Below are 19,417 nucleotides of genomic sequence, written 5' to 3'. Positions count from 1 at the left end.
TGAGTAAATTACCTCAGGAATTATTAAACAACACCTGGATCAATTATTATTATTATTATCATTTTTATCCCCTTTTTCTCCCCAATTTTGGAATACCCAATTCCTACTACTTACTAGGTCCTCGTGGTGGCGCGGTTACTCACCTCAATCCGGGTGGCGGTGGACAAGTCTCAGTTGCCTCCGCTTCTGAGACCCTCAATCCGCACATCTTATCACGTGGCTTGTTGTGCATGACACCGTGGAAACTCCCAGCATGTGGAGGCTCATGCTACTCTCCACGATCCACGCACAACTTACTACGCGCCCCATTGAGAGCAAACCACTTAATCGCGACCACGAGGAAGTTACCCCATGTGACTGTACCCTCCCTAGCAACCAGGCCAATTTGGTTGCTTAGGAGACCGGGCTGGAGTCACTCAGCACACCCTGGATTCAAACTTGCGACTTCAGGGGTGGTAGTCAACATCAATACTCGCTGAGCAACCCAGGCCCCCACCTGGATCAATTATTGACTAAATCCAAAAGATTGGGCAAAGAAATATGTGATGGAGAGGCTTGCTTCAGAAGCAATCATGTTGAACAATTAAGCTTCTTTATTTTCTTTCCTTTTCTGTTTTGATGGAAAATAAGGATGCAGATAAAATTTTATTAATATATTTTTTTTAATAACGAAACAATTTCATTGTTATGTACATGACTGTTCATATAAAAATTCTAAATATAAATGTTCGAATTAAGTAATTGGCTTTTTTATTGAATTCTTGATTTAAAAAAATATATATATAATAAAATTTTGTGTTCCAAATTGTAATATTTGTTACATTTCTAAGCAGTTAATAATGGTTCCATTCTAGGTGTCAAATTTTTTTGTCACCTTCACATGACTATTTAATATAAAGTTAAAAGGGCTCCAAAGGCCAAGTAATTTGCCAATGTTTTAAAAAAAAAAAAATGTATCTGTGTTGTAGTGTGTGTATTTGGTGTGGTCGACCAACACTGATGTTGCATACCCCTCAACAAATGTGTAGTTGCACCCCTGATCGGGCCGAATGGTTCTAGTTCCGTACCAATTCTGGCTCAATGGCCCGGTTCCTTTTTCAATTGTGATCCTTCATTATGGATTAGAATGGACTGACTGAGCAAGCAGCCAGTCGTGAGTCGCCAGGTTGCTAAAGTATCTCCACTGCAACTGTTCTCTGTCCCGAGTATGGTGAGCTGACCATGCTGAGAAGTCCGGGCCAGTAACATTTTGTAATCATACCGAAACATGCTCAAGTGGAAATGCTACTGGAATCGTTACTCACTGTGCTCAGAACCACTCGGCCCGAGCATTGGGCTAAACGTCAACCAGTTTTGACAGCTGCCTGATGAGTCAACTATGACCAGTCTAACAGCTCTTATTAACACACATTTAGCCAACCAAACTCAAAACCATTCTGCCAAAATTTAGAGTATCTGCCAAATGAAGAGATGAAGATCAAAGCACATAAGCCAAGTGGTTAAAAACAAGCAATTACAACAAATTACATTACAAATTGTAATTTTCAAATGACCCTTTCCTAGCCAAAAACAAGTGTATTTCTGAAAATGAAAGGTTCAACATAAAAAAGTTCAATTAAAAGGACAAATAAATGAAATTTAGCTTCATTTTATTAAAAAAAAAAAAAAAGTATGAAGTCCACAGTTTGTGTTTCCTTTGTACAGTACAAAATATTCAAATGAAAGTCCCAAAGTTCAGAGCAAACAAAATTCTGGAAGTGGAGGACAATTAGGAGCAGAACTGGAGAGAGAAGTACGAAAACAAAGTGAAATCAGTGGCACAATCTCCTTCTCAATTGTTTCACAGTCATTTAGTTCATATGTGAAATGCTGCTCAATAGGACATTGGCATGAGCAGATAAACTCCAGCACCACATCCACATGGTCGCACGCACGCACACACACACACACACACACACACACACACACAACTTTCTCTCGTCCAACCTGTAGAGATACACCACCACTATCCAGTAAGTCTTAAAAAGGAGTGCACACACATTCTGAGGGTTGGTGTGTGCGTCCAAGAACTTGTCCTGTTTTCAAAAACGGTGATGTCCAATGGTTAGACATTTCCAATATGGCATGAAATAAGATCCACTGGGCAGCAGCGCACACACCATAACCCAATCCCCCAACACTGTAATTTATATTATACTCAATAACCTAAATCTCCAGCTTAAGTAAAGGAATAGATCCCCATTTTAATAGGTATCAACAAAAATATATTCTATGTGAACTGTAGCAGTCTCTGGGAACACACATGAACAAAATCCATCATGATGACGAATGAAAATGCTAGAATAAATAAAATGCAAAACTCAAAATTTACAAGGAAGATATGCATGATGTTTGTATGAATAATTATAGTAACAATATAGGAATCACAACAATGTTTGAAATGTTCCACATCGCTCTGTAAAACATGTAACAGAGACTGGTACGCCGTGAGATAATATTTAAAAAGTCCTTAGAATTAAATCATTTGCGCTTTAACTTTATACCACTTTTAAAATCTTAAAAAATATCTCTTGAAAAAGGTAAGTACTCCCCTGGACCTGACATCGAAAATATTACTTGTGGTTTGTTATCTGAGGCTGAGAAACAATTCTTTGTACACAACTGGCAAAGGTAAAAAAAATAAAATAAAAACAAAAACTACCATTACTTCTTTCACCCCCATACTTATTTGTCTCTCGTGGAGGGTCCACTTTCAATTCATTTATACTGAAAACACTAATAATTCATCCCTGTAGTATAAAAAAACTAACACTGTCTCTTGTGAGGTTTTGTGAATTGTGTAATAACTATATGTCTAAAGGGTTATGATTCATGTTAATGCCAAGGTCTTGGCCACTTGAGGGCAGTATATCATTAGCTCCGGGTCCGTGGAGTCCCACCATGCCACCAAGCTGAGACAGCATGGCGTTCTGATCTGCCCCAAACACGCCTGGGTCCTTAGAGTTGTGCTGTGGCTGTTGGGGAGGAGGCGGTGGAGCCATGCCAGAGTGGTGCTGCTGTATGTGACTGGGATGTGGAGAACCTGTCTGAGGTGAGATGTGGTGAGGTGAGGGCTGTGGTTGCAGCCGTGGGGATGGACTCGAGTGTGGTGGCTGGGACTGGGGTCGTGGGGAGGGCTGAGGTGAACAGACCTGATTGCTGAGGGAGGACTGGTGCTGTTGGCTCTGAAGGTGGGGCGACTGAGACATCTGTTGCTGCGGGCTCATGGGGTTGTTCTGTTGTGCCGGTGAGGTGCTGCTGAGGTGTTGCTGCTGTTGAAGCATACGCTGATGCAAGGCCTGCTGCAATAATGCCTGTGTTGTCTGAGGCCCGGGACCTCCCTGCATGGGCTGCGGACCTCCTCCTCCAGGGCCCATGTCGGGACCTTGCGATGCCATATTCTGCTGCATCTGTAGATGGTGTTGCTGTTGAAGCCTCTGTTGCAAGACAGCTGCAGCTTGCTGTTGCGTAGGGTTGCCTGTAAAATTCTGCTGTGGGCCAGGTTGTCCCCCTGGTAGTGGCTGGCCTCCTGAGGGTACTTGCATGCTACCCTGCTGACCCATGTAACCTTGCTGCTGCTGAATCCCGGCATGGTTGGCCATCTGACGCTGTTGTTGCTGTTGCTGCTGCTGAAATTGTAGGTGCTGTTGCCGTCTTATTACCTGATCTCTGAACTGTGGGTTCAGGTTGGCCATGTTTGGAGCCCCCTGGCTCTGCATTCCTTGCTGTTGTTGTTGCTGCTGCTGCTGTAAGGTAGCAACTTGCTGTTGCTGCAGTCGGGGCCGTTGTTGTATTTGCTGCTGCTGCTGTTGTATTTGCTGCTGCTGTTGCCTTTGCTGCTGCATTTGCTGCTGCTGCTGCTGTTGCATTTGTCTGCTGCTGCTGCTGTTGCATTTGTTGCTGCTGCTGCATTTGTTGCTGCTGCTGCTGCTGTTGCATTTGTTGCTGCTGCTGCTGCTGTTGCATTTGTTGCTGCTGCTGCTGCTGTTGCATTTGTTGCTGCTGCTGCATTTGCTGCTGCTGTTGAAGCTGAGAAAGTTGGCTCTGCATGTTAACACCCTGTCCAAGGTGCATGCCAGGCTGAGGTGCCCCAGGATTGACTCCAACTGGTTGGCCTCCCAAAGATCCTGGCCCTCCCTGTGGTCCAGCAGGGCCACCTGTGCCTCCTTTATACTTGTGAACCCGTTGCTTGATAAATGCTGCCATAAGTTGTGGGTTAGAGCGAAGAATGTTAAGGACTTGCTGCTGCTGGAGAGGAGAACTGGGAGATCGCAGTGTCCGCAAAAGTTCCTGCAAGGCTCCCTGTGGCAGATTGCTCCCTGCCGCCCCACTTGCTACACAACTCTGTAGACCAGCCTGCACCATACTCATCAAGGCATTTTGATTAGGTATTTGTGGTTGCTGCTGAAGCATTGGTTGTGGTTGTTGCTGCTGTGATTGGGGCTGTATCGCAACCATTCCTGGCTGACCCATCATTGCAGGCCTCTGCTGGGGTGGCATGCCCTGCCCTGCCCACTGTGGCTGCTGAGGCTGGAGTGGTGGGTTCATTCTCTGCTGCTGTAGCTGCATTTGTGGCTGCATCTGGCCTTGCACACCTGCCTGCTGAGACTGCTGCTGCATGGGCCCAGCTCCCACCATCATTCCCTGAGGTCCTTGCTGTTGCTGCTGTTCCATCTGCACCCTGTTCACTGATGGTTGTGCCTGCAGGCCTAAGCCTGGCGCCCCTACCATGCCCATCCCAGGGTGGGCTACTCCTATCTGTCCCTGTGGCTGCTGATGGTGCTGTGGCATCATGCCAGCTTGTGCAGCCTGTCTTTGTAGCAACTGAACCTGTGCCATCTTTCGCTGTGCATCTGCCACTTGCTGGATCTTCATGGCAATCTCCACAGCAGCAGCCGGAGGACCTGTGGGTTGCTGTTGCTGAGACAAAGGAGCTGTGCCTGGGTTGCTGGGGAGTTGAGGAGGAGTTGCAGGGCCAAGGCCTGGTTTACCCTGGGACTGTGGATTGGGGGAAGGACCAGTGGGACGGGGACCATATTGAGGGTGGGGATGGGGCAGTTGTCCTGTCTGCTGCTGAGGAACCATTTGCTGTTGTGGTGAGGTCATCATTCCACTTGCACCTCCCATCTGCTGAAACTGGTGGACGGGATGATGTGGAGGCTGCTGAGGCGTTCCAGCTGGGACTCCACCCACACCAGGCTGTGGCATAGATGGATGGTTTGGTGTCAACTGTGTGGGTGTCTGAGGGGTTGCAGGCTGTGTACCAACAGACATAGGAGTGCTAGGACCTGTGGCTCCATTGTTTCCTGGTGATGGAAGACCTCCAGGAGGCCCACCTCCACATGGAGGTGGCTGCCCTACTCGCTGCATGGTGGCCATACGTCTACGCAGCATTTGCGCTTGTTGTAGCCTGTGCTGCAGCTGCTGCTGACGAAGCTTGTGCTTGATGTTGAGACAGAATGGCACAGGGCACTTGTTTTCCTGGCAGTGCTTGGCATGATAGCAGCACAGTGCAATGAGTTGCTTGCAGATGGGACATCCACCATTGGTCTTGCGCTTGCAGCCCTTGGTGTGTTGAACCACTCTCTTCATCTTCTGGCAGGACGGCAGAGAGCAGTTGGCATTGCGGCACTGGCACGCATGCACCAGTGACTGGATGCAGCGCTGGATACTGAGACGTCGTGAGTCGCCAGGGTTCTGAGTGGAGGCTACAGCTTGACTGTTGCTCTCGTCATCAAGACCAAGACCAAGTTTCTCCATCTTGTGCTCATGGCCTTTAGTGTTGTAGCAAGTTATACAGAGATCATAATCCTACAAAAGGAGATAGAAAGAATTTCAAAAGTGTTTTAGAATTCTAACAAAATACTACCTTTACTGCATCATATTTTTCACCACAGTTTCAAGTATACCATCCCACCTGCCACGGTTTCTTACCTCACAAACGGTGCAGTGGAACCTGGTCTCGACATGGTGCTTGCATTCATTGCAGGTGTAGACAAAGCGGTCTTGGCTCTGATTGTGCAGTTCTACTAGCATACACATGGAGCTCCATTTTGCCCGTCGCAGAGAGCTGAATTCAAGGTGCTTGTCTCGAGCCAGTGTTAGGAAAGCGTCTCGCCCGTCCATCAGATCACAGGCCATCAAGGGGTCAGAGTCACAAATGGGCGGAAGGGAATTGGCTGTGGGGCCAGCGATGAGACGGATGACAAAGAAGACCTTGAAATTAAGCACAGTGTCAATGCATGTGAAGTCAGACCAAAAACATAAATTGCAAAGGGTTTAAATAGTTTAGGGAGCTACATACCTCTTTGTGTTTCTCCATGGTGGCATAGAGTTTCTGGGACAGATCATTGGAGACATTTGGCATGCCTGGTTTCTTTTTATTGGCTCGGCTCAAGCTGCTCTTGTTCTTACTAGTCTTCTTGCTGTTCTTCTTTTTGGCAGTCTTGCTGTCACCATTGGCCACCTAAATGGCCAAGAAAATATTTTGATTGAAGTAGCTGCACTGGAATGAATTCTACCTCGTATCAAACATTAGGGAGGACAGTCATTACCTAAAAAGCCCAAGGATGTGCTTAACATTTTTATACAGGTTCCCCAGTTTGCCTATGGTAGGATTATTTAGACAGCAGAATAGGAACCTAGTATTTTGATAGAATTATACAGAATAAAAGATTTCCTTCGATTTTGAGTGTATGAGTGATGCTTCCACAAACTTTCACATACATCAATGCTTTCACTAGAGGTGTTGTTCTCCTCTCTCTTCCGTTCTTCCTCTTCCTGTTGTAGCTCTTTAATGCTCTCCTCCAACACATTAGGCCAAAAATCACCCTCAAAATATGGGAGCTCCTTCGCACTGGTCAGTCGGTCCTCTGTTGCCTGCTTAAAAATGTCCTGGGTAAGGAAAAAAGAGAGGAGTTATTAAAGGGACTTCAAATTTAACTGGCAAAACACGACTAGAAACGTGAAATATTTTAGACTTTAAAAGGGAAAAGACTATAGGTACTAGGGCTGGGCAATATATTCCCGAAACAGTCACAATGATTTAGCTGATGATATCAAATTAAGCAACATCGTGAATATCTGAATGATTTTAATGTGCTTTTTATTTTATATGTGATTATGACCAAAAGAATGCGATTAAAGACCAACATGATCGGTATGTGCTTCAGAATAATCGGGCGACGCACTGTTCTGTGCACGCGTGGGGCTCATGGGCTTGTGTTTTTAGCACTTTTAGAGCAGTTCACGTGTATTGTGAAATCATTGTACTGCAGGTTTAGCAGTAAAGTAGTAAACAAGATGCGGAACATTGTAAATTGTCAAACAAACACTGCTTTACCTTCAGTGTCAAAATAAAAGCTCTAGGTGAAGTAAATATGACAGAAATATATTACTACAAATACAACAAATCTAATCCTCAAAATAATAATGTTAATTCAGTATTATATTATATAAATAAACTTGACAGTAATAATTTAGTATTATGCAATACCTTGGTCATTCACAAAAAACGTTCAAGTATGAAGGTAAATTTTTATTAAGCTACTATATATCATTGAATATAAAATATAAATATAAAAGTGAACAATAATTAAATCTAATTCTCTCATGTTCATTTAGTGAAAACTGGGAACCATGCCCTCATTATCTTTAAACAGATTTTTATTCAGTGCCTTTAAAATATTGAATCCACTTGAACACAATGGCCGTTTGGATAAAATTATGGTTCCTCCAATAAAAAAAAAATCACAAGCCATTTCAGAACAAATACATAATTATCTAGATGAATTACGAATATAGTCAATAGGCTGAAAAATATCAAGATATACCTTTTGTAGCCATATCGTGATATATTTAATATTCACAATAAATCTGCAATGATTTTGCTGGAAATATAAAATTCAGCAATACAGTGAATAGACAGATTTTAATAAGCTTTTACTTGTCCATTAGAGCGTGTCATTAGACTAATTTCACGATCCCTCTTTGTGTTGCGATTTATGAGTATGTGAGCATTAAGACAGAGATTGTTTTAATAGTGTCTGCAATTTAAAAATTAGTATAAAAAAAATTGCAAAAGGTTGTAAGGTTTAATTAATTTGTGTGAATCAGTTCAAACTTTCCATTTCAAATGTATTGATTCTTGGTTCAAACAACAATTCAACTATTGTCTTGCAAAATTAGGGTTCCTCTATTTCAAAAGATTATATAATTAATAAGATGTCAGGGAATTTTTTTTAAAATATTTTAAACTTTAGAAAGTAAAATCAAGAATCTTTTTCAGTCATGGCAGTACCTTGTAGTCATGTATAATTCTCTCAGCAACTGCTTTGTCAAGCATTTTCTTGTACCACTCTTGTAAGCGTTTGGGTTTTGGAATCTTTTGGTCCGACGGGTGGCAATGGAAGATGTAGTCGTCTCCTTCACTGGGTGGGCAAGCCCATATGTGGCCAGTGACATAGCCCATTCTTTTTACATACTCCAGGTATCCAATGAGGATCTCATGATAGACTCCTGTTCTCAGGTGACGAGGCTGGAAAAAGTGGACACTGTCTAGGTAGGAGATGTACACACGTCTGCATGGAGAGACAGGAAATTGCTATGTTAGTAATGTTTCTCAAAACCTTTTGACTCAGTTTACACCTGGCATTAAAGATGAAGTGAGCAACTTCGGTGTTGCTATTTTTTCTAACCTTTGATTGGGCAGAGGGCAGTCAGAGCCATATTCCTGAACATGCATTCCAAAGAAGCAGACATCTGTTCCGTCTATCTCCTCAAATGCAAACAGAGCTTTTGTCCTGTATGGGAACGACTCGCACATCTCACCGCTGTCTACAAACCTATGAAAAGTCAGTCAGTTTTTGGATCTTTTACTGTTGGCCATTAAAATTGTTTTCTCACAAAAGAACTGGCATTGCATTAAAAGAATAAGGACATTTACAAACTCAGGAATTTTAAACTGATTAAGTGTGTGATTTCTGTGCCACTAGCATTGGTTGTGCAAACAGATAGTCCCACACCCACACTACTGGTTGGGCCAATTTCATTATCAATTCATTTTGTGTTAGCGCTGTGTAAAGAAAATCTTCGCCACCGACATCACTATGCAGTCTCTATAACTTCAAGGTCTCTCACCTGGACTTCATGCCAGGTTTGACCTCCACCACCTTATCAGAGACGTGCACCACACGGATGGTGACATCACCAGATTCTGGATGACTCTGGCGCTTGATGAAGTCATTCACTCGTGTCTCGAGGAAGTTACCCAGCTTTGTCTGAGGTAGCCCTAGGACAAGAAGCAGGAAAAATATGAGTTACTTTAGCTTTACAACATAGCAGTGCTACTTTCATGTCTCTCGTATTTGCGGTCTCTTTCCTCTCACATAATAAAATAATTTCCAAGTGGCTAAGTAGCTGTGTAATCAGTGGATAATGTAAAAGCAGTCAGTCATTACTGCAAAATAAACACCTACTGGGTGATGCAAGGCCCCATGATCACCCCGTCTGTGTTTATTTTGTGATAATGACTGACCGACTGTACATTAAACCCAACATATTCTTCTGTATTTCTGCATATCTCTTCTATTTATGTTTTATTGGTAGACTTGTAAAATAAGAAAAACAGAGCAAATAAAGCCACTCTTATCCACTTACTCTTTGCAGCATATTTATTCTCTTTCCTTGTTGCATTGACTTTTTTCAGACAGCCGTCACACACAAAGCTGATTGGATGGTAGAAATAGAGAAAGAGAGGGGCAGGTATGAGCAGGAATGGAGATAACTGTGTAAGATCTCTGGATATGCTGCTAAATTAGATTTTATTATTATCAGTGCTCAGTATTGTATCTACAAACCTGTAAAAATTCTATTGCTAACTTGAAGATTGACAAATATGAAACAATGAGAACCTTTTTAATGTAGCTCATCTTTAAAAAGGTATTCAATACATTTTTCATATGACCTATATATATATATATATATATATACACACAGGTGCATCTCAATAAATTAGAATGTCGTGGAAAAGTTCATTTATTTCAGTAATTCAACTTAAATTGTGAAACTCGTGTATTAAATAAATTCAATGCACACAGACTGAAGTAGTTTAAGTCTTTGGTTCTTTTAATTGTGTTGATTTTGGCTCACATTTAACAAAAACCCACCAATTCACTCTCTCAAAAAATTAGAATATGGTGACATGCCAATCAGCTAATCAGCTCAAAACACCTGCAAAGGTTTCCTGAGCCTTCAAAATGGTCTCTCAGTTTGGTTCACTAGGCTACACAATCATGGGGAAGACTGCTGATCTGACAGTTGTCCAGAAGACAATCATTGACACCCTTCACAAGGAGGGTAAGCCACAAACATTCATTGCCAAAGAAGCTGGCTGTTCACAGAGTGCTGTATCCAAGCATGTTAACAGAAAGTTGAGTGGAAGGAAAAAGTGTGGAAGAAAAAGATGCACAACCAACCGAGAGAACCGCAGCCTTATGATTGTCAAGCAAAATCGATTCAAGAATTTGGGTGAACTTCACAAGGAATGGACTGAGGCTGGGGTCAAGGCATCAAGAGCTACCACACACAGACATGTCAAGGAATTTGGCTACAGTTGTATTCCTCTTGTTAAGCCACTCCTGAACCACAGACAACGTCAGAGGCGTCTTACCTGGGCTAAGGAGAAGAAGAACTGGACTGTTGCCCAGTGTTCCAAATTCTCTTTTCAGATGAGAGCAAGTTTTGTATTTCATTTGGAAACCAAGGTCCTAGAGTCTGGAGGAAGGGTGGAGAAGCTCATAGCCCAAGTTGCTTGAAGTCCAAGTGTTAAGTTTCCACAGTCTGTGATGATTTAGGGTGCAATGTCATCTGCTGGTGTTGGTCCATTGTGTTTTTTGAAAACTAAAGTCACTGCACCCGTTTACCAAGACATTTTGGAGCACTTCATGCTTCCTTCTGCTGACCAGCTTTTTAAAGATGCTGATTTCATTTTCCAGCAGGATTTGGCACCTGCCCACACTGCCAAAAGCACCAAAAGTTGGTTAAATGACCATGGTGTTGGTGTGCTTGACTGGCCAGCAAACTCACCAGACCTGAACCCCATAGAGAATCTATGGGGTATTGTCAAGAGGAAAATGAGAAACAAGAGACCAAAAAATGCAGATGAGCTGAAGGCCACTGTCAAAGAAACCTGGGCTTCCATACCACCTCAGCAGTGCCACAAACTGATCGTCTCCATGCCATGCCGAATTGAGGCAGTAATTAAAACAAAAGGAGCCCCTATCAAGTATTGAGTACATATACAGTAAATGAACATACTTTCCTGAAGGCCAACAATTCACTAAAAATGTTTTTTTTTATTGGTTTTATGATGTATTCTAATTTTTTGAGATAGTGAATTGGTGGGTTTTTGTTAAATGTGAGCCAAAATCATCACAATTAAAAGAACCAAAGACTTAAACTACTTCAGTCTGTGTGCACTGAATTTATTTAATACACGAGTTTCACAATTTGAGTTGAATTACTGAAATAAATGAACTTTTCCACGACATTCTAATTTATTGAGATGCACCTGTATGTGTAATATATATATGTATATATATATATTAGTTTTATTTAATTCTCATTATTTAACCCCCACACATTATAGCGACCATGAGGAGGTTACCCCATGTGACTCTACCCTTCCTAGCAACCGGGCCAATTTGGTTGCTTAGGAGACCTGGCTGGAGTCACTCAGCACGTCCTGGATTCGAACTTGCAACTCCAGGGGTGGTAATCAGCATCTTTCCTTGCTGAGATACCCGGGCCCCCCAATTTAACATTTATTACAAAACAAATATAAATCACACAAATCAGGGGTTTAATTACATTTTTGCTTACAGAGTTGCAAAATAATTACCTTTCTGCAAAGTGTCAAAATTTGATCAAATTAAATCTAGCTCACCCTGATGGCCATATCGTTTCATTGTGCAAAACACATATCTGATGCATTTTTCGTCCACAGTCAGAACATTCCAGCAGTCTGTGGAGGAAAACAAGGCTCAGACACAGCAAAACAAATCCACACCATGAAACAAAGAGGAAACAGTTGGTCTAATTAATCTGAGGTAAATAAATGTGAGTCAACATACAGTTCAGGGTCGAGGGTGTCATTCTTTTTCTTTTGAAACTGATCTTTGTTGATGGACCTGAAGGATGGAGAGAGAGAAAGGAGTACGTTAAACTCTGTACTACTACATTGGTAGCACTGTATGTTTCAAACTGTAGATTCTAAAGAACCAACTGATAAGAGTCATTCGTTCAGGAATTGGAATACATTGGTTGTGCTGTATGTTTCGCACTGTAGATTCTAAAGAACCGACTCATATGAGTCATTCGTTCAAGAAACGGACTACAATGGTAACACTGTATATTTCGCACTGTAGATTCTAAAGAACCAACTCATTTGAGTCATTCCTTCAGGAATCGGACTACACCGGCAGCGCTGTATGTTGCTTGCTGTTCATTAAAAAGAAAAAAGTGCATGTTCAGGAATCGTTAACAGAAACAAAAGTCAAAGCTCATACGGTTCTGGTATTTATTTATTTATTTTAAAAGGAACCGGTTCCAAATAATCAACCACAGTTTTGATAACATTACTATTTTTTTACTTTAGAATAATAGTAATGATAAAGATGAGTACATGCTCCCAAACTTTTGACTGTAAGCTTTATTTAAATTTTAGAAAGGGTACTCACGTTTGAGGCTGGGTGGGATCATCTCCTAGGGATACATTCTCGCCCTGGATTTCATTGAAGCACTTCTCGCAGAAGTGGTACCTGTCAGCAAGAAGCCCATATTTGGGTGAACTACAGCGTTCGCCAAGAGCACAGCCAATCACAGTGAGGGCACGTGGAAGCAGCCACCAATCAGGGCAGGGCAGGCCAGGAGACAGGCACACAGGAGAAGGCAGGTTCGTCACCGGGAGCAGCCAATCATGAAGCAGGGTTTTTGTGTGGGCAGATTGATTGATTGGTTGCGTGTAAATTTCGGAGCGGATGATTGGTCACATCAAAGCAGGCCAATGCAGACATCACAAGCGTTAAAAAACGAGGGAGAGAAAGGGAAGAGGGAGGGGGGAGGGCAGAATGAATATTTTAAAAAGTGAGAAAAACAAAACTGTTATGAGGGAAAAGAGCTACATGATGGAAAGCTGGAGGCGTGGATCCGATGTAGAAGAAAAAGAAACCAAAAGAGAGAGAGCAGGAAGCTGAGGCTAAGCACAGACAGTCTCCCTCACATCCACTGAGCATTGGAGTGAGGGATACACGAGTTGATGTGAAGGAACGAGAACAGGAGCAGAGACCCATCATCCTTTTAGGACATTTTAAAGAGGTTCACACCCAAAATTTAGTGCAAACTAAATTTATGACAAAACAACAGTTAGTAAGCCCTGAAGTTGGCAGCATGAAGTTTTGTGAAAGGTCTTTGCCAATTGTGGTTTTAGAATTTAAATGTCTCAACTTTTGGGTGAATATTTAAAGGTGCAATCAGTAATTTTCTTTAACACAGAAATAAATTGTCACATTAAAATAAAGACTTCAGTCATATCAGTAATCTTATAAAAGCTGTTTTATTCTACATTTAGAGGGTCCCCTCATGGGAGCCACCATGTTTGAATCACATGACCAGCCGAATACTACTCGCTTAATCTCAGTAACCGTCCTGTTATTGGACACTTTCATTCATTGATTAAAGTAATCTTACAGTTGTGCTCAAAAGTTTGCATACCCTGGCAGAAATTGTGAAATTTTGGCATTGATTTTGAAAATATGACTGATCAGGCAAAAAAACTATTTTATTTAAGGATAGTGATCATATGAAGCCATTTATTATCACATAGTTGTTTGGCTCCTTTTTAAATCATAATGGTAACAGAAATCACCCAAATGGCCCTGATCATAAGTTTACATACCCTTGAATGTTTGGCCTTGTTACAGACATACAAGGTGACACACAGGTTTAAATGGCAATTAAAGGTTAATTTCACCATACCTGTGGCTTTTTAAATTGCAATTAGTGTCTTTGTATAAACAGTCAATGAGTTTGTTAGCTCTCACAGGGATGCACTGAGCAGGCTAGATACTGAGCCATGGGGAGCAGAAAAGAACTGTCAAAAGACCTGCGTAACAAGGTAAATGGAACTTTATAAAGATGGACAAGGATATAAAAAGATATCCAAAGCCTTGGAAAATGCCAGTCAGTACTGTTCAATCACTTATTAAGAAGTGGAAAATTCAGGGATCTCTTGATAACAAGCCAAGGTCAGGTAGACCAAGAAAGATTTCAGCCACAACTGCCAGAGAATTGTTCGGGATACAAAGCAAAACCCACAGGTAACCTCAGGAGAAATACAGGCTGCTCTGGAAAAAGACGGTGTGGTTGTTTCAAGGAGCACAATACGATGATACTTCAACAAAAATTAGCTGCCTTTACTGCACCAATGCCACAAAAAAGCCCGGTTACAATATACCCGACAACACCTTGACACGCCTCACAGCTTCTGGCACACTGTAATTTGGAGTGACAAGACCAAAATAGAGCTTTATGGTCACAACAATAAGCGCTATGTTTGGAGAGGGGTCAACAAGGCCTATAGTGAAAAGAATACCATCCCCACTGTGAAGCATGGTGGTGGCTCACTGATGTTTTGGGGGTGTGTGAGCTCTAAAGGCACGGGGAATCTTGTGAAAATTGATGGCAAGATGAATGCAGCATGTTATCAGAAAATACTGGTAGACAATTTACATTCTTCTGCACGAAAGCTGCACATGGGACGCTCTTGGACTTTCCAGCACGACAATGACCCTAAGCACAAGGCCAAGTTGACCCTCCAGTGGTTTCAGCAGAAAAAGGTGAAGGTTCTGGAGTGGCCATCACGGTCTCCTGACCTTAATATCATCGAGCCACCCTGAGGAGATCTCAATCGTGTGGTTCATGCAAGACGACCAAAGTCCTGACCATGACCTGGAGGATTTTGCCAAGACAAATGGGCAGCTATACCACCTGCAAGAATTTGGGGCCTCATAGACAACTACTACAAAAGACTGCATGTTGTCATTGATGCTAAATGGGGCAATACACAGTATTAAGAACTAAGGGTATGCAGACTTTTGAACAGGGGTCATTTCATTTTTTTCTTTGTTGCCATGTTTTGTTTAATGATTGTGCCATTCTGTTATAACCTACAGTTGAATATGAATCCCATGAGAAATAAAAGAAATGTGTTTTGCCTGCTCACTCATGTTTTCTTTAAAAATTGTACATATATTACCAATTCTCCAAGGGTATGCAAACTTTTGAGCACAACTGTATATGACTGTGAATAGTGAACTTCTATAATGGCATCTGAAACTGAAAACTATTCTGTTTGAATGATGCTGCATCCAAGCTTCTAGGTGTCACTGTAAGTCCAAGACAACAGTCATAGAAATGACAATGCACCTTTAATTATTATTATTTATTTTGTTAAATATCTTTAAAATATTTTAAAATATTCATTGTTTAATATTTTAATTTATATTTATTTTTGATTTAGTGGTGAAAAGCAACCCTTAATATTTCTATAACACTTCTTTAAAATGGAAGTATAATGTCCAGAATGATTCAGTCAAATGTTTAAGAAATTATGCTGGGCAGTAGGCACTAGCCAATGTTTATCAATGGCAAAATTCTGCCAAAACATAACAGCAGAAAAATGTACAAAGGCTATAAAATGCATAATTTAACTGGGGAATTTTTTAATGCTTTTCACTAACACATTAGAGGAAGAGCAAATTAATTGTTTCGGTACTTAGTTTGTATTAGAACTTTGCTGTTTCGTGTTCATTGCTACCAACTGGCATCACAAACACTCCAACGAATCCATCTGCCAATGAAAAGTTAAGAAATAGTTCACCCAAAAATGAAAATTCTCATCATTTACTCATCCTCATGCCATCCCAGATTTGAGCAGACTTTCTTCTGCTCAACACAAACATAGATTTTTCAAATAATATTTCAGCTCTGTAGGTCCTCACAATGCAAGTGAATGGTGACCAAAATTTTGAAGCTCCAAAAGCATATAAAGGTCACATAAAAGTAATCCATAAGACTCCAGTGATTAAATCTGTCTTTAGAAGCGATAGGTGTGGGTGAGGAACAGATCAATATTTAAGTTCTTTTTACTTTCAATCTCTATTTTCACATTCTTCATCTTTTGATTTTGGCAATTCGCATTCTTAGTGTGTATTGCCAGCTACTGGTCAGGGAGGAGAATTTATAGTAAAAAAGGACTTAAATTTTGATCTGTTTTTCACCCACACTTATGTTGCTTCTGAAGACACAGATTTTTACCACTGGAGTCTTATGGATTACTTTTATGCTGCCTTTGTGTTTTTTGAGACTTCAAAGTTTTGGTCACCTTTCACTTGCATTGTGAGGACCTACAGAGCTGTTTGTGTTCAGCAGAAGAAAGTCATACACATCTGGGATGGCATGAGGGTGAGTGAATAAATGATGAGAAAATTTTCATTTTTGGGTGAACTATCCCTTTAACTATAAGAACATGAATGTAAACATCAAAACAGGACAGATGTTGAGACAATCATTTAAAGCAGACCCTCTTTAAAATGGCCGTTTGAAAATCAGAAAGAGAGCAGAAGTGTGAAAGGTGGTCTATTGTGCCACGGAAAGTCAAATCAACAGGCCTGAAATTCAACAACACCCTGAGGTGGGAAATATGTGCTCATAGCAGAACGGCATTCACATTTTATGAAGCATATGAAAGGAATCTTATCACATTGAGATTGAATAACTTTTAAAATACTTACCTGGATCGTTTAACATACAAATACACAATGTACGATGAGAGTGTGTGTGTGTTAAACCATCTTTAAACTTAAAGATGGTTTCTCTCAAAAGAAGATTTGAGAAAGATTTTTTTTGAGGGGTGGGGTTTGTATACTGGGTTTTAATAAGGGTGTAATTGATTATATCTACAGTGTTAATATAGCGTATGATACTGACCTATTCTGGTAGCTGTAGTATGCAGCGTCTCGAGGGATAGTACACAGCTGTTTGCCATAGCAGCAGAGAGTCTGGGGAGAAAACTCCAACTGAGAGACAAAGAAAGAGAATGAGAGTGAAAGAGAGACAGAGATTAAAAGAGAGGGAACCAATTCATTTTTCAATCATATTGAAAGCATGTGAAGCAGCGTGCCTATAACACTCCATGTTCAATAAATAATTACATTTGTTAGTAATAAGTCACAATAGGGCTGTGCTGATACAATATTGATATATTGCAATACTTTATTGACAATACAATATTGTAGAAGGATCTAAAGCAGCGGTCACAAATTAGCGGACCGCTGTCCGAGTCTGGACCCCGGCTTGTTTCCATCTGGACTGCCAGATAATGTCAACGGTTGTCCTATCTTAACGTTTCTATAGTTTTAGTGAGCAGTGCATCAAATCAACGGAGCTATACACACCACAAACACTCAGGGGCGATCAGCGCTATATCATCTTTTTCTCAAGAGCCGAACACGGATCATTTCCTGCTCTGTGCGTGTTGCCTCTCTCCCTCGCGGTATACAAGAGGCGTCGCATAAGCCTGATTAGGCTACGTAGAGTTCCAGGCACGGTTATTTTAACAAAAGCAGCGGAGACACGGTGAGCAGCAATGTAGACAGAGACTGGCAGCTTTCGCTAGAAAATGAGAATAAAGCAAAGTGAAAATATCCCATCTGTCTGATAAATGACTTGGACGGTTCAGCTAAAGCAGGTGTGACAGGACAAGTTCACGTGTCACCTTTTTAGACTAACATCTTTTTCCATCTAAATTTAGCTTTATTACTCAGCATGTTACGTGACTTTTATGACAGGAGTGGTGGAGTGGTGGTGGTGTAGTGGACTAAAGCACTGAACTGATAAGCGGAAGGTTGTTGGTTCAATCCCCACAGCCACCACCATTGTGTCCTTGAGCAAGGCACTTAACTCCAGGTTGCTCCAAGGGGATTGTGCCTGTAATCAGGGCACTGTAAGTCGCTTTGGATAAAAGCGTCTGCCAAATGCATAAATGTAAATGACAGTTTTTTGTTTTAATTTTGTGAAAACTGATGTTGCTGCCAACATAGAAAGTTATAATAACTATTTCAAAAACAAAAAACAAAATTCAAAGCCATACTGATTACTGACACCATGCAAGTTGGGAAGGAAATGTAGAGACTGGACCTCTTGAAACTTTAATTAAATACCCCTGATCTAAAGTATCATCTCTTTAGGTATTTATATCATGTCCTACAGTTCAACAATGAAGAAGTAGGCCCCCTAAATAAATGCAAACTCTGAGACCACCACTTTGTTTTATGACGTTGGGTTCTGTTAACGGTTCTCGAAAATGCATTTTTCTGCCGATGTGGATGGAACACTGTATTTATATACTAGGTGTTGTCCATTTTCCGAACAAATGACTCTTCTGAGCTGGTTCTTTTGAATCTGCAGTGAGAAACATTCAGTGCTACCTTCCGAATGAATAACTCTTATGAGCCGATTCTTTAGTGAATCAAAAACTTACCAAACCGAGAGTTTTTCATTTGGTCATGCCCGATTTGAAACCGAGAATTGTCAATATGTTCAGAGTAATTACTGGATGGTTGTTGATACATGTTATGAGCCTTCAATTTAAAAAAAAAAAAAAAAAAAGATTAAATATTTTAATTAAAAAGTCTGTGTAAACACCTTTAGCAAGAATTTGTTCCGTTAAAAATATAAATTAATCTTGTAATTTGGTAACCGGCTGCAGAGGGGAGAAAATGCAGTAAGAATTGAATTTTTTTTTTTTTTTCAAATGCTCAAAATTACTTAAAGAATAGTTAATGGAACCGTTAAGGAACGTGAATCGTTAAGAGGAATCTGAATAGTTACATTCCTTGTAATTCTACCTAAATCGAAAAAAAAAAAAAAAAAAAATAAAATTTGATTCATGCTTGGATAGATATTCATCTTGATCATCATATAATGCATTATGCAGGACCGCTAGGGGGTATAACTGGACCTTTTGTCCTGGGCCCGGGCTTGACGGGGACCCGGAGTAGAGGGGGGTCCACAGATGAGCCCGATGAACGCAAGAATTCCTACCGGCAGCCCTGGCATTATGTACAAACACTTTTCTAGAATGCAATTTTTTTTGTAGGGCTGTGCCGATACAATCACATATCAATATATATTGCGATTCTTCTTCCCATGGTTTTGTATCGATATATTCGATAAATGTGTCAAGGACTGGGCAATATGGCTTCAAAAATTATACCTCTATTTTTTGGCCAGTTGACTCTATTCAATATATATCTTTATT

At 41.0% G+C, this 19,417-nt stretch overlaps 1 protein-coding gene across 9 annotated transcripts in view; it reads right to left on the bottom strand.

Annotated features, from left to right (window-relative positions):
• Positions 1-1,632: 1,632 nt before the first annotated feature.
• The window catches only part of LOC127451390 (histone acetyltransferase p300-like), a 51,973-nt gene continuing 34,188 nt past the window's right edge, over positions 1,633-19,417 (bottom strand). For 5 of the 9 annotated variants that reach the window (XM_051716064.1, XM_051716068.1, XM_051716065.1 and 2 more), the window contains exons 19-31: positions 17,086-17,174; positions 12,777-12,887; positions 12,171-12,227; positions 11,984-12,061; positions 9,697-9,764; positions 9,178-9,328; positions 8,736-8,882; positions 8,339-8,618; positions 6,766-6,933; positions 6,344-6,505; positions 5,974-6,255; positions 3,959-5,850; positions 1,633-3,912 (exon numbers count right to left, since the gene is read on the bottom strand). In XM_051716064.1, the coding sequence (XP_051572024.1) occupies positions 2,847-3,912; positions 3,959-5,850; positions 5,974-6,255; positions 6,344-6,505; positions 6,766-6,933; positions 8,339-8,618; positions 8,736-8,882; positions 9,178-9,328; positions 9,697-9,764; positions 11,984-12,061; positions 12,171-12,227; positions 12,777-12,887; positions 17,086-17,174 (4,551 nt within the window). In that variant the 3' untranslated portion in view covers positions 1,633-2,846. The remainder of the gene's footprint in view (positions 3,913-3,958; positions 5,851-5,973; positions 6,256-6,343; positions 6,506-6,765; positions 6,934-8,338; positions 8,619-8,735; positions 8,883-9,177; positions 9,329-9,696; positions 9,765-11,983; positions 12,062-12,170; positions 12,228-12,776; positions 12,888-17,085; positions 17,175-19,417) is intronic. The other 4 variants (XM_051716067.1, XM_051716070.1, XM_051716072.1 and 1 more) reach the window with 2 other exon arrangements.

This window comes from Myxocyprinus asiaticus, chromosome 14 (assembly GCF_019703515.2).
Source record: "Myxocyprinus asiaticus isolate MX2 ecotype Aquarium Trade chromosome 14, UBuf_Myxa_2, whole genome shotgun sequence".
NCBI classification, from domain to species: domain Eukaryota; kingdom Metazoa; phylum Chordata; class Actinopteri; order Cypriniformes; family Catostomidae; genus Myxocyprinus; species Myxocyprinus asiaticus.
This window is presented reverse-complemented; position numbering and strand designations above follow the sequence as displayed.